The 15210-nt window shown below is 41.6% G+C and overlaps 1 protein-coding gene across 1 annotated transcript in view; it reads right to left on the reverse strand.

Annotated features, from left to right (window-relative positions):
- Positions 1–15210, reverse strand: part of ACSF3 (acyl-CoA synthetase family member 3) — a 76216-nt gene that overhangs the window by 40352 nt on the left and 20654 nt on the right. Inside the window, exons 4-5 of the mRNA XM_008139765.3 lie at positions 12368–12522; positions 10502–10650 (exon numbers count right to left, since the gene is read on the reverse strand). Coding sequence (XP_008137987.2) covers positions 10502–10650; positions 12368–12522 — 304 coding nt within the window. The remainder of the gene's footprint in view (positions 1–10501; positions 10651–12367; positions 12523–15210) is intronic.

Here is a 15210-nt window from a genome sequence, read left to right on the forward strand (position 1 = left end):
CAGGGACAATTTGCATATTAGGCTTTTATATATATAGATAGATAGATAGATAGATAGATAGATAGTATTACATTGAGTAAATGTACCACAGCTTTTTTATCTACTCATCTACTGATGGGTACTTGGGCTGTTTCCAGATCTTAGCTATTGTAAAAAACATGTTAGGAATGCATAGGAGTGCATTTATTCTTTCTGGTAAGTGTGTTTCAGGATTCCTAGAAGTGAGGTGGCTGGGTCAAATGGCAGTTCCATTTTTAATTTTTTGGGGAAATAATCTACTGTTTTCCATAGTGGCTGCACCAGTCTGCATTCCCACCAGCAGTGTACTAGGGTTCCCTTTTCTCTACATCCTCAACAGCACTTGTTGTTTGTTGATTTGTTGATGGTAGCCATTCTGACATGTGAGGTGATACCTCATTGTAGTTTTAATTTACATTTCCTGATGATTAGTGATGTTGAGCATTTTAAAAATATATATTTTTATTGATTTCAGAGAGGATGGGAGAGGGAGAGAGATAGAAACATCACTGATGAGAGAGAATCATTGATCAGCTGCCTCCTGCATGCCCCACATTAGGGATCAAGCCTGCAACCCGGGCATAAGCTCTGACTGGGAATCGAACTGTAACCTCCTGGTTCATAGATCAATGCTCAACCACTGAGCCATGCTGGCCGGACATTTTTTCATGTCTATTGTCCAGTGTCTATTCAGGTCCTCTGCCCATTTTTAATTGGGTTGTCTTCCTGGTGTTGAGTTGTATAAGTTCCTTATATATTTTGGAAGTTATCCCTTATCAGAGATATCACTGGCAAATATATTCCTCTATACCATACATTGGATTCCCTTTTCTGTTGATTTTTTTTTTCTGTGCAGAAGCTTTTTAGTTTGATATAGTCCCATTTGTTTATTTTTCCCTTTGTTTCTCTTGCTCTAGGACAGTGGTCGGCAAACTCATTAGTCAACAGGGCCAAATATCAACAGTATAACGATTGAAATTTCTTTTGAGAGCCAAATTTTTTAAACTTAAACTTCTTCTAACACCACTTCTTCAAAATAGACTCGCCCAGGCCGTGGTATTTTGTGGAAGAGCCACACTCAAGGGGTCAAAGAGCTGCATGTGGCTCTCGAGCCGCAGTTTGCTGACCATGGCCCTAGGAGATGTATTGATGAAAACACTACTACGTGAGATGTCTGAGATTTTACTGCCTATATTTTCTTTTAAGATTTTTATGGTTTTGCGACTTACATTTAAGTCTTTTATCCTTTTTGAGTTCATTATTGTGTATGGTGTAAGTTGATAGTCTAGTTTCATTTTTTTGCATGTACCCGTCCAATTTTCCCAACACCATTTATTGAACAGACTGTCTTTACTCCATTGTATGCTCTTGCCTCCTTTGTTAAATATTTATTGACCATAATGGTGTGAGTTGATTTCTGGGGTCTCTGTTCTGTTCCATTGGTCTATATGACTATTCTTGTGCCAATTCCAGGCTGTTTTGATTACAATGGCTTTGTAGTATAGGTTGATATCTGGCATTATGTTCCCTCCAACTTTGTTCTTCTTTCTCAAGATTGTTGAGGCTTTTCGGGGTCTTTTTTTGTTCCATATACATTTTTGCAATATTTATTCTAGATCTGTGAAATATGCTGTTGGTATTTTAATAGGGATTGCGCTGATTACTTTGGGTAGTATGGACATTTTAATATTATTTCTTCTAATCCATGAATACAGTGTATGCTTCCACTTGTCTGTAATTTCCTCTATTTCTTTTATCAATGTCCTATATTTTTCTGAATACAGGTCTTTTACCTTCTTGGTTAAGTTTACTCTTAGGAATCTCTTTTTTGTTGTTGTTGTTGCAATGGTAAATGGGATTTTTTTTTAGTTTCTCTTTATGAGAGCTCATTATTGGTGTATAAAAATGCCATTGATTTGTGGATGTTAATTTTGTATCCTGCTACTTTGCCGAATTAATTTATTAAATCTAGAAGTTTTGTGGTGGAGTCTTTATAGTTTTTGATGTACCATATCATGTCATTTGCAAATAATGACAGTTTCACTTCCTCCTTTCCAATTTGGATGCCTTTTATTGTTTTTCTTCTGGTCTGATCTCTATGGCTAGAACTTCCAGTACTATGTTGAAATACTGGAAGTAGTGGTGAAAGTGGACAATCCCTGTCTTGCTCCTGATCTTAAGGGAAATGCTTTTAGTTTTTGCCCATTGTGTATGACGTTGGCTGTAGGCTTGTCATGTATGGCCTTTATTATGTTGAGGTATGATCATTCTATTCCCACTTTGCTGAGAGCCTTTATCATAAATGGGTGCTCGATTCTGTCAAATGCTTTTTCTGTGTCTATTGATATGATGTGTTTTTAATCCTTCATTTTGTTTATGTGATGTATCACGTTTATTGATTTGCGAATATCGTACTGGCCTTGCATCTCCGTAATAAATCCCACATGGTCATGGTGTATGATCTTTTGAATGTATTGCTGGATCTGATTTGCTAATAGTTTGTTGAGAATTTTAGCATCTATGTTCATCAGGGATATTGGCCTGTAGTTTTCTTTCTTTGTAGTGTCTTTCTCTGATTTTGAAATTAGGATAATGCTGGCCTCATAAACAGAGGGTGGAAGTCTTCCCTCCTCTTGAATATTTTGGAATAGTTTGAAGAGTAGGTGTTAGTTCTTTGAATGTTTGGTAAAACTCGCCTGTGAAGCCATCTGGCCCAAAACTTTAGTTTGCTAGGAGTTTTTTGAATACTGGTTCAATTTCATCAGTCATTATCGGCCTATTCAAGTTTTCTGATTCTTCCTGGTGAATTTTGGAAGATTGTATGTTTCTAGGAATTTGTCCATTTCACCCAGGTTGTCCAATTTGTTGGCATATAGTTGTGCATTTCTGTGATGTCACTTTTTCCTTTCATTTCTGATTTTATTTATTGGGTCCTCTCTCTTTGTTTCTGATGAGTCTGACGAAAGGTTCATCAATCTTGTTTATCTTTTCCAAGAACCAGATTTTGGTTTCATTGATCTTATGCATTACTTTTTTAGTCTGTGTAATTTATTTCTGCTCTGATCTTTTTTATTTCCTTCCTTCTACGTCCTCTGGGCTTTTCTTGTTGTTCTCTTTGTAATTGTTATTATTATTTTTAATCCTCACCAAGGATATTTTTTCCATTGATTTTTAGAGAGAGTGAAAGGGTGGGAGAAGGAGGAGGGAGAAAGAGAGAGAGAAACATCGATATGAGACACATCGACTGGTTGCCTCCCACATGCCTCCTGACAGGGAGACAGGGAGCAAACCAGCAACTGAGGTATGTGCCCTTGATTGGGAATCAAACCTGCAACCCTTTGGTCCATGGGCTGAACTCTAACCACTAAGCAAAACCTGCCAGGGACTCTTTGTAATTCTTTTAGTTGTAGAGTTAGATTGTTTTTTTGAGCCCTTTTCTTATTTCTTGAGGTAGGCCTGTACTGCTATGGATTTCCCTCTCAGGACTGCTTGAGTCCATAGATTTCACTGTGTCCCATAGATTTTGAGTTATTGTGTGTTCATTTTCATTTGTTTCCAAGTTTTTGATTTCTTCCTTGATCTCACTGGTAACTCATTCATTGTTTAATAACATGCTATTTAACCTTTATGTGTTTGAATGTTTCTGAGGTTTTTTAAAATTGTAGTTCATTTTTAGTTTTATGCCATTGTGATCTGAGAAGATGCTTGATATTATTTCAGTCTTCTTGAAATTTTTAATACTTATTTTGTGTCCTAATATGTGGTTCTTTGAGAATGTTCCATGTGTGCTTGAGAAGAATGTATATTCTCAGCTTTATGATTAAATGTTCTGTAAATATTAATTAAGTCCATCTGACATAGTGTGTTATTTATGGCCTGTTTCCTTGTTGATTTCTTTGTCTGGAGGATCTATTCAGTGATATCAGTGGGCTCTTCGAGTCTCCTGCTAAGACTGCATTGCTGTCAATGTCTCCCTTAAAGTCCACCAAGAGTTTTTTTAAAAATATACTTAGGTGCTCCTATATTGGGTGCATATATGTTTACCAGGGTTATATCCTCTTGTTGGATCAATCCTTTTAGTATTATGTAGTGACCTTCAGTGCCACTTGTTATGATCTTTGAAGTCTGTTTTGTCAGATATAAGTATTGCTTCCCCAGCTTTTTGTTTGTTTGTTACCATTTGCATGGAATATTTTTCCATCCTTTCACTTTCTGTGAATCTTTGCTCTGAGGTGGATCTCTTGTAGACAGCATATATATGGATCATGTTTTCTTACCCCTTAAACTTCCTTATGTCTTTTATTGGAGCACTTAATCCATTTACATTTAAGTTTACTATTGATATGTACTTATTTATTGCCATTTTTTTTTCATTCTGCCTGTGTTTCTCTCTCTCTCTTGATTTCTTCTTTTTCTTAAAGCAGTCCCTTTAACATTTCCTGCAATGTTGGTTTGGCGGAAATGTACTCCTTTAGTCTTTTAAAAATTTTATTATTTTCATTGATTTCAGAGAGGGAGAGAGAGACAGAAACATCAATGATGACAGAGAATCATTGATCAGCTGCCTCCTGCATTCCCCCTACTGGGGATTGAGCCTGCACTGGGGCATGTACCCAAGTCCAGAATCAAACCCAGGACCTTTCAGTCTGCAGGCTGACACTGGCTAGGGATCCTTTAGCCTTAAAAAAACCCCAAAAACCTGGGAAGCACTTTATTTCACCTTCTGTTTTAAATGATAGCCTTGCTGGATAAAGTAGTCTTGGATTCAGGTCCTTCTTTTCATTACTTGAATACTTCATGCCAATCCCTTCTGGCATGAAGTGTTTCTGTTGACAACTTAATGATACTCCCTTGTAGATAACTTTCTGTCTCTCTCTTGCTGCCTTCAAGATTCTCTCTTTATCTTTAATGTTTATCATTTTAATTATGATATGTCTTGGTGTGGGTCTCTTTATGTTCATTTTATTTTATTTTTTTTTTAATATATTTTATTGATTTTTTTACAGAGAGGAAGAGAGAGGGATAGAGAGTTAGAAACATCGATGAGAGAGAAACATCAATCAGCTGCCTCCTGCACACCCCCTACTGGGGATGTGCCCGCAACCAAGGTACATGCCCTTGACCGGAATCGAACCTGGGACCCTCCAGTCCGCAGGCCGATGCTCTATCCACTGAGCCACGCTGGTATGTTCATTTTAATTGGGTCTCTGTGCTTCCTGAACTTGTGTAACTTTTTTCTTTACCACGTTAGGGAAGTTTTCTGTCATTATTTCTTTAAACAGGTTCTCTAATCCTTGCTCACTTTATTCTTCTTTTAGTACCCCTATGACAGATGCTATTAGGTTTCATGTAATCTCAAAGTTCTCTTAAACTATGCTCCTGCTTTTTAATTTTTTTCTTTGCTGATCTAATTGGGTGTTTTTTATATCTTGTCCTCAAAGTCAGCTTCATTTAATAAACCAGTACTTTTAATTCCTTCCAATGTATTCTTGATATCAGATATGGTATTCTTTATTTCTGACTGGTTATTCTTCATGGTTTCTATTTCCTTTTTCATGCCATTGTAGTTCCCATGAGCTTCCTTGTAATTCTCACTAAGTTCCTTGAGCATCCTTATAACCATTACTTTGTGTGTTTTTTTTTTTTTGTTTGTTTTGTTTTTAATCTTTATTTTATTTATTTATTTTTTTAATAAATCTTTATTGTTCAGATGATTATTACAGGTGTTCCTCTCCCCCCCCCCATAGCTCCCCTCCACCTGATTCCCCACCCCACCCCATACCCTTACCCCCCCGCCACTGTCTTCATCCATAGGTGTAAGATTTTTGTCCAATCTCTTCCTGCACCCCTCAGACCCCCTTCCCCCTGAGAATTGTCTGTCGCCTCCCTTTCTATGTCCCTGATTCTATTATATTCATCAGTCCATTCTGTTCTTCAGATTTTTTTATTCACTTGATTTTTAGATTCACTTGTATAACCATTACTTTGAACCATATATCTGATAAATTGCTTGCCTCCATTTCATTTAGCTCTTTTTCTAGAGATTCCTCCTTTTCTTTCATTTGGAGGCTGTTCCTTTGTCTCCCCATTTTAGCTGTCTCTTTGTGTTTGTTTCCATGTATTAGATAGAATTGCTATGCCTCTGTATCTTCATGTGGTGACGTTAGTAGTTCAGTGTCCTGTGGGACTCAGTGGCACAGTGTCCTTTATGTTCTGAGCTGAATGCTCTAAGAATGTCCCTTGTTTGGATTATGTGAACCCTCCTGTTGTAATTGGGTCTTGATTGCTGTTGGCCTGTTCGTGTGTGGGATCAGCCCATGGGCTGGCTGACCGTGAGGCTCAACTCCAAGTAGCACTATGTCATGCAAGTTATTGTACAGGTGCAATCTCAATGTGGCTTCTGCAGTCCTTGGTTAAGTCTCCTCTTCAGATAGTCTCCAGTTAGTATTTCAGGGTGACTGTTCCATAATTTAGCTATAATTTTCAGTTTGGTTCTGGTAGGCATTGTGAGCAAGATCCACCTACTCTGCCACCATCTTGAACCAGCCCAAATTTATATTTCTTATCTGAAGAGGGACCTACAGCTTTCCTCCTCAAATGCACAAAAGGCCAGCCTCCCCGTCCACTACCCTTTGACTTCCATCTTTCAATCCACTCATTTCTCCTTTGAATATTTTTTAAAAGGAAGAAACTGCCCCCCACCACACACACACTCCTGTGGTTCCTCTCTGCTTTGTTCAGTAAGGCCTCATCTCCCCCTCACAAAGTGAAAGTTAAAAACCATTAAGAAAATCTATAATGAAAATGCTGACAGAATTTTAATTAACTATGGCATCACAAACACAACAACAGAGTTAAATTCTCAAGGCAGAGACACTGACTTGAGTTTCACAGTCATGTTGATAAATAAAAGTGAGGTCCACACTGAGAAGAGACTGAAAACAGGGGCGGGGCAGCCCTGGAGCCCCAGTAACACACTACACCACCTCTGAACTGGCCCTGGCACAGCAGGATCAACTGGGCAGTGGCCACCCTCCTAGCACGTGGACAGTGCCCTCTCCTAACACCACGTGGACAGTGCTGCTCTCCTAGCATCCATCTGGCAGCAGCACTGGCCATAGTCAGAAGTGGCATGTCATTTTTCTGTCTCTCTTTAAAACAGTTGCCTGTTCTTCCTAGATAACTTTAATTGGCCTGCAGCTTGGTCCAGCATCTGGGGAGCGAGGCTGCTCTGCAGCTAGTCCCAAGAGAATGGAAACAGGTCGATAAGGTCCTGGAGCTCCTGTCAACGCTCCACAGAGTCCCACTGCAGGAGCCATTAGCGCCTCTGATCTCAACCTCCAATTAGAGCGTCATTAGGCTCAGCAGCGCTTGGCCATGAATTATTCATCCTCCTTCACGATAACCGCATGGGACACAGGGAATGAATGATTAGATCCGACCCAGAGCTTAACACACGGCAAACATCCACCCCACGAAGTGAGTCCCTCCTTTGAGGCTGACCATGCCCTTCTATGCCCCCAACAGGTTTTGAGAACCTTTAAATAAATCCTGGTGGTCGTATCCCAAACCTGCTTAAGGGTAATGGGTGTATCCCATAGTCTCAATAAAAGGGATAGCAAGGCCAGAGCCTAGCGGTAGTCCTCCCACTAGAGGTGGGCTCCCGCCTGGCCCCCCATATCACCAAATTAAAAAAAAAAAATCCTGGTGGTCATTCAAGCAACTGTAGGAGCAACATTAATAGGCTGTGCAGGAGCAGAAAGGAAGGAACCTCTAGAAACGAACCCCCACTGGGAGGCATGGGAAAGCCAGGAGCGGTAGCACGGCTATGTCCCAAGTGTGAAAGGGACACAGGCTGGGGCTCCAACACAAGTTCATAGCCTCCAGCTGTAATGTGCCCCAGCTCAGGAGACACAGTGCCCAGAAAAGACTGAAAAAGACTTCTCAACCTGATTTCTCCAGAAATGAGGCTCAGAGATGATGTTTTAGGGATTTTCATGTAGCACTCTTGAATTTAAGGTTGGAGATTATTTTGTTTACTTTTTTTCCAAACTACGGAACTGGCACTACACTTGACTGTTAGAGGTTTGCTTTACAGTCGAGAAAACAATCACAGATATTTGATTCCAGTGTAGAGAGACTATAGCCAGTCCACATTCTGATGTTCCACACACTGCCTTTGAGGCGTGTAAGAGCTGTAGCCATAACTTAAGATTCAGAAATTTCTGGCTAATAAACCTTGGGTTTTAGAGTCTTTGGGTTCTACCTTCTCAGAGGGAACTGAAGGCCAAGTCGGTGGGGGACCCCATGGTATATCTCTGTCCAGGGCAGCTGCTTTCCTGGTCCCTCTACTGTCCGAAGGTGAGCCCTGAGCTGGGCCTCTGGGCCCCTGGGCCTCTGACCTGCACTTTAACACCAGATTGCAGAGTTTCCACATCTCCTTCCTGCAGGTGGTCCCCACATTGCCATCTGCTCGCTCTCTCCTGTCCTGGTTCCTGGTCTTGGCTTCTTGACCTTGTGTTTGCTCCTATAATTAAGGCCCAGAAAGTCTCCTGTCCATTTCTTTGCCTCATCTCTCTTTCTTCAAATGGGGCTGTCTGCTGTGCTGCTGTGCTCCAGTAAAGTGGGTGTCCCTGTGTAATGGTGGGAATGTCTGGTCAGGTACCCACTCTGTGGCTTTGGGCAGATTACAGTGGGAAATAAATACAAAAGACAAGGGTCCAGCTCCCCAGATGCTGGACCAAGCTGCAGGCCAATTAAAGCTATCTAGGAAGGACAGGCAACTGTTTTAAAGAGAGACAGAAAAATGACATGCCACTTCTGACTATGGCCAGATGGATGCTAGGAGAGCAGCACTGTCCACGTGGTGCTAGGAGAGGGCACTGTCCACGTGCTAGGAGGGTGGCCACTGCCCAGTTGATCCTGCTGTGCCAGGGCCAGTTCAGAGGTGGGGTAGTGAGTTTCTGGGGCTTCAGGGCTGTCCCGCTCCTGTTTTCAGTCTCTTCTCTGTGTGGACCTCATTTTTATTTATTTACGTCTGTCAGTGGGAAAGGTGGTCCCTATATCAGGGGCTATTCTGGGGACAGTTTGGCAATTTCTTATAAGTAGAGCACAGACCTACCTCCTGACTCAACAATCCCACTCCAAGTTGAGAAATAAAGACATACACTCACACAGAAACTTGCACACCCACATTTACAACAGCTTTGCTGGTAACTGTCCAGAACTAGATATAACCCAATGTCCTGCAGCTGGTGAACAGGTTAATAAGCAATGACCTCTCCACACCACAAATATCATGTAGCAATGGAAAGGGACATGTGATGACACGGACAAGTTGCACATGCATCCTGCTAAGTGAGAAAAGCCAGACTCAAAAAGGCCATGTCCTGTAGGGATTCATTTATATGACATTCTAGAAAGAGCGCAATTACAGGTGGAGAAAGCCTACCTGGCCCTGGGGTGGAGGAGGTGCTGACCACACAAAGGGAAAGGTTTTGAGGTGATTAAACACTTCTATATCTTGAGTGTGATAGCAGGTACATGGCTACTCACGTAACTGAACGTGAGGGGTGAATTTCACTGTATGTGCAAGCTAAATGGATGTACTGATGTAGGATTATTTTACTTTTCCTGTGAATGAGATATTGCTGTATTCTGGACACACTGGAAGTGACTTCTTTTGAGTAATAGAAAAGGGCCAAGAACAGAACAGAACATGTTCCCATCTTAGGCCTTGGGCTCTGTTTGTAGATTCCCTGTTAAGGACCCAGGATGGAAAGGTCTATTAAATGAAAGTCAGAGTGGCCATGGCCAGGGTGGCTCAGTTGGTTGGAGCATTGTCCCATGCACCAAAAGGTCGCAGGTTCCATACCAGGTCAAGGCACATACCTAGGTTGCAGTTTGATCCTTGGTCAGGGTGCATTATGGGAGGCAACCAATCGATGTTTTTCTGTCACATAGATGTTTCTCTCTCTCTCTCTCTCCCTTCTTCTCTCTCTAAAAATCAATAGAAACATATCCTCAGGTGAGGATTTAAAAAAATAAAATGAAATAAACATCTTAGAGAAGGCTGGGCAGGAGGACCAAAAGGCAACAATTCCTGTCTAGAGCAGCAGGTCATCCAGATATGTACAGGTCACCAAGCACAGGTGGTGGTTCTCTCACCCCTTCCCCCAACACCTGTCATGTCTCCTGCTGCCACTGACCTTGTGTGGCTCAGGGCACCTGGACAGGAGGCTCTCACCAGTGGCAAACTTGGTTTGGACATAGGCAGCATGCACTCTAAGAGGCAGTCTGATGAGTACATGGGTTCTGGTGGTTCACATTCTTCCCACCTGTCCCCCCAGGTAACTTGGAAAAGACACTGGTATAAAGAACACCTTTCTGTCCTATCCTTAACTGGCCACTGGGATAGAGTGAGTGCCCAGAGGGAATAGGCCATGGCCACCCTGCCAGCACCCTAAGAAGGCACTTGGTGTACCTGGCAAGCGAGCTGCTACGGTCAGGGGGTTGGACAGGGCCATGCCGATCTCCGTCATCCCATACCTCTCCAGCAGGGTGTGGCCTGTGATGTTCTTCCACTTCTCTAGGACAGGCAGGGGCAGAGCAGCTGATCCCGAAACCATCAACCTACCCGGCAAACCAGAGGCAGCCTTAGCTTCTGATGACAACAATCTTCAGTACCATAAAAAAAGTCACTATTTTAAGATTCATGATAAAAACTATAGTTGGAAGCTAGAATTTAACTTTGTTCTTTGAAAAGAATTTGTTGGGTATATTTTAGAATGTAAATAGGTCTTCAAAAGGAATGAACAATCAAGGTAAAAGAAAAAATAATTTTAGGGTCTTTGGTGACACTCTTTGCAAATAATTAATATGCTGTTCACAAACAATCCCAAATAACAGTAATAATAAGACGATTATGACTGAATTTAGATTATGGGTAAACTGCTACCAAGTCTGAGGGGTAAGAGGGGTAGATGAGACAGTCCACAGCTAAGGGACGTACGGAGGTCCTGCACACGGAATTGCGCTTAGGGCTCACGATGGTGACGATGACATTTACTTAACATCTGAGAGCTCCTAACTACTCCGGTGTATAGCGTGTCATGTAAGCATTGTGTGGGGAAAGGGAGAAGGTTTTGGTTCTAGTTCAAGCTGGAGAAGAAACAACGGCTCTGTTTCCTCACAACGGTGTACAACTCACCAGTACCTCCCCCACCATGAGCCTAAACAGGGGAGGTCTCAGGGCCTCTGTCACCCACAAATCACCCTGGTTTCCCCTCTCTGGTATCATTTCTGCCATGAGTTCTATAGGGTTGGGTGCTCCTAATCCTGCTTTCGTATCGGTGGCTGAGCAATGGACACCTCCATCTGTAGCTGCCCAACCCCACAATGGCTTGTGAGAGGGTGGGCCATTAGGTGACGGGTAGCAGGCAACATCAGACAAGAGCTGTAGTTCCACAAAAACGTCTTTATAGAAGAGGAGCAAAGGAATGGTGGGAGCAAAATCATAACATTATCAAATATTTGTCTTGGATAATCCAGAATTCTCTTAGGGAAACAAAGTTGCCCTTCCTTTGTTCTTGAGGACTGGGAATCAGATGCATAGAGCGGCCCAGAGGCCACAGAAACACACACACAAATACACTGGAATTTAAAATTCACGTTTGCCTAGTAGCTCACTCACTGAGGTGTTGAGAGGTTGTGCACACCACAGACATAGCTTGTCGTGTCTGTCTGCAACATGTGTCTATTGGGGCTGTGAGAACCCACCACGCTGCCCACTCAGGTGCGCACTCTGAGTGGGTCCCTCTTCAGTGTAACAGGGAGAGGAGCCCCCCATGTCCACCAGCTCCTACGAGAGTGCAGAGCACACTTCTTTCCACCGAAAGACCCAAAAGTCTTGGTGCACCTCTGTCAGGAGGGGTGTGATGGGGCCCCAGCAGGGAGTTTCAAAGGGCCACAGACTGTTGGATGGAAATAATACAGCAGGAGCTGGGGGGCATGCAAATGTGGGTCAGAAAGGATGAGAGCAAGATGGTCAGTTCACTGTCCTAATCCTCGTCCTTCAAACTCTGCCACAAGACAGACAGACAGACAAAGATGGATAGAATACAGATAGAGATATACATGTAGATAGACCTACAGAAGGATAGGAGAGAGACACAGATATAGAATACACACAGATACATAGAGAATGTAGGTTTAAATATGTAGATGTATATTTTAAACAAAGTGGAAAACGCTGCTTCCTAAAACTTAGCAGAACTGATTTGTTAGAAATAAGTCTTATTTGCTGATATATAATACTTTCTGGATGGGAAGATGAACTGTTTTCATTTACCTGATCTTTTCTTCACAAACGGCACGCACAAAATCCTGGACATGCGGTTGGGTAAAATGCTTGTCATAATAATCCATCAATTTGGTGTATATTGTAGGCACTGCCATAAACACATTAATCCGTGGAGTTTCAGAACTTAAGAACTTTTCCCAAACCTAAAAAGAAAAAAGGAAACACATGGCAAAAGGACTGGAAAACATGCCAAATGTACGAATGCCTCTGGTTCCAGGAACAGTGTTCTTAATGGAGGGCTCTCCTTTTCTGAAGCGTTAAAGGGTCTGTAAGTAGCTCCCACCTAAAGGGGCATCTCACTTTTATGGGATGACAATGCCTCTGGCCATTCCCATGGAAATGGCCCTGTGCCAGGGACACTCGTATCTGGTCTTCAGAGTGACCTGTAAGGAGGGAGAGGGTTGAGAGAGAAGCCCAGAGAGAGATACGGTTCCAGCCTTGATCTTCCATCAGGAGATATGTGGCAACTGGCCCCTCAGACTTTTCCAAGTGGCCACCAGGGAGCCTGAGAGTCAGCACAGTACCTGGCACAGATGAGCATGTGACAGATGTTGAATGGATGACATCTTCTGTTTATTGGAAAAGTCAAGTGAATTTTGTAGTTTACTCTGCAATAAATGTTTCTTGTTTTAATATAAAGATGCTTCAAGTTTCTCACCAGGTGAAGTGCTTGTGTGTTACCCCTACTCTCTAAGAAAAGCTGGCGTGCCCTGCCAGGTGGCTCAGTTGGTTGAAGTATTGTCCCATACAACATAAGGTGGCAGGTTCAATTCCCAGTCAGGGCATATATACCTAAGTTGCAAGTTCAATCCTTAGTCAGGGCGTGCACAGGAGGCAACTGATCGATGTTTCTCTCTTCCTCTCTCTCAAATCAATAAAAACATACCCTGGGTGAGGATAAAAAGAAGAAGAAGAAGAAAAAGAAAAGATGGCATGTTACGCTCACTCTGTGGTTCTCTCACCGCAGCATCGCTGTGGAAGCCCATGGTCAGGGTGGACAGCAGAGAGTTCCCGGTGCTGGGAGCCCAGAGGACTGACCGCAGAAAGCTCTCCCCTAAGGCATTTGAAACCTGGGATAAATGGAAACTAATGCTGTAGTCCACCCCCAACCCATTCCAATTCCTGACTGGATGACAGTAATTAGCTCCTCAACTTAGCTGCTAGACAGAGGAAAAGAACAGTCCTCTGGGGGGAAAAATAAATTCTTTTAAAGACAATGACTGGCATCCCTCCAAATTATTAAAGCAGGTAAGGAAAGAGAAAAATGTGACCCATGATCAAGGGGGCCAGGGGGAGTCAATAGAAGCAGACTCTCAGAAGATCTAAATGTTGGAATTATCTGACAAGAAATTTAAAATAATTACAATAAATAGGCTAATGAATTTAGAAGAAAAGATGAACAAAACGAGGGATAATCAAGGATTTCATCAGAGAAGTAGAACTGCAAAAAAGAACCATTATAATACTGGAAAATATATTATCTGAAATTAAGAATTCATCGGATAGACTTAACAGACTAGATGCAGCAGAAGATAAAAGAAGTGAAACATGAGTGAATGGAAATGATCTAAACTGAAGTACAGATAACAAAGAAAAGAAAAAAAGATAGAGTGTGAGTGATGTGTGGGACAACACGAAACAGTCTGACATACTATAACTATAGTCCTTCAAGAGGAAAAGAGAAGAGCTAAGTAAATGGAGAGATACTCCATGTCTACGGATCAGAAGACTCAATATCGCTAAGATGGCAATTCTCCCCAAATTGAGCTATAGCTTCAACACATTTCTCCCCCAAACCCTAGCAAGCTGTTTTGCAGAAATGGACAAGATGACTCTACAATTTACATGGATATGCAAAGGAACCAGAGGAGTTAAAACAAATGTGGAAAGGAAGAATAAAGGTGGAGGACTCCCACTTCCCACGCCAAAACTTACTTTAAAGCAACAGTGATCAACGAAGTGTCATGCTGGAGTAAGGTGGGACACAAAGATCAATGGAACAGACAAGGGTCCGGAAATAAACCAATACATTGATGATCAATTGATTTTTGACAAAGTAGCCAAGTCACTTCAATGAGAGAAAGAAAAATGATAGATTTCATCAAATTAAAAAACATGTATGTTTTAAGAAATACCATTAAAAAATAAAAAGACAAGCCATTTAGGGAGAAAATATTTGCAAACCATACATTTGATAAAGGACTTGGGTCCAGAATATGTAAAGAACTCTTACGACTCACAAGAAGACCAAATAAATAAATAAATAAAATAAAATAAATTTAAAATGGGCCAAAGATCTGAATATACAGTTCACTAAAGACCTATGGATGCAAATAAGACCATGAAAAATGCTCAACATCATTAGTCATTAGGGAAATACAAAGTAAAACCACACTGAGATACTTTATGTTCACTATAATAATAACTAAAAACAAACAAACAAGTGTTGGTGAGGATGTGGAGAAAATGTGCCGCTCATACACTGCTGGCACAAATGTAGACAATACAGCACTTCTGTATTGTTTGGCAGTTTCTTAAAACATTAAACATAACTTTACCACACAACGCAGTAATTCTGTCCCTGACACAAAAACATGTCCACACAAGAATTTGTATGCACATGTTCATAGCAGCAATATATTCTTAATAAACAAAAACTGGAAGCGATCCAAATGCCCATCAAATGGTAAATGGGTGAACAAAATGCGGGACAGCCATACATGTGATGCTATTCAGGAATAAAAGGAACAAACTACTAACAAACCACTAGCATTTCCCATTTAGTAAACACCAATGAATTAACAGCTCTAGGTAGCGAACATCACAAAAGA

This window comes from Eptesicus fuscus, chromosome 21 (assembly GCF_027574615.1).
Source record: "Eptesicus fuscus isolate TK198812 chromosome 21, DD_ASM_mEF_20220401, whole genome shotgun sequence".
NCBI classification, from domain to species: domain Eukaryota; kingdom Metazoa; phylum Chordata; class Mammalia; order Chiroptera; family Vespertilionidae; genus Eptesicus; species Eptesicus fuscus.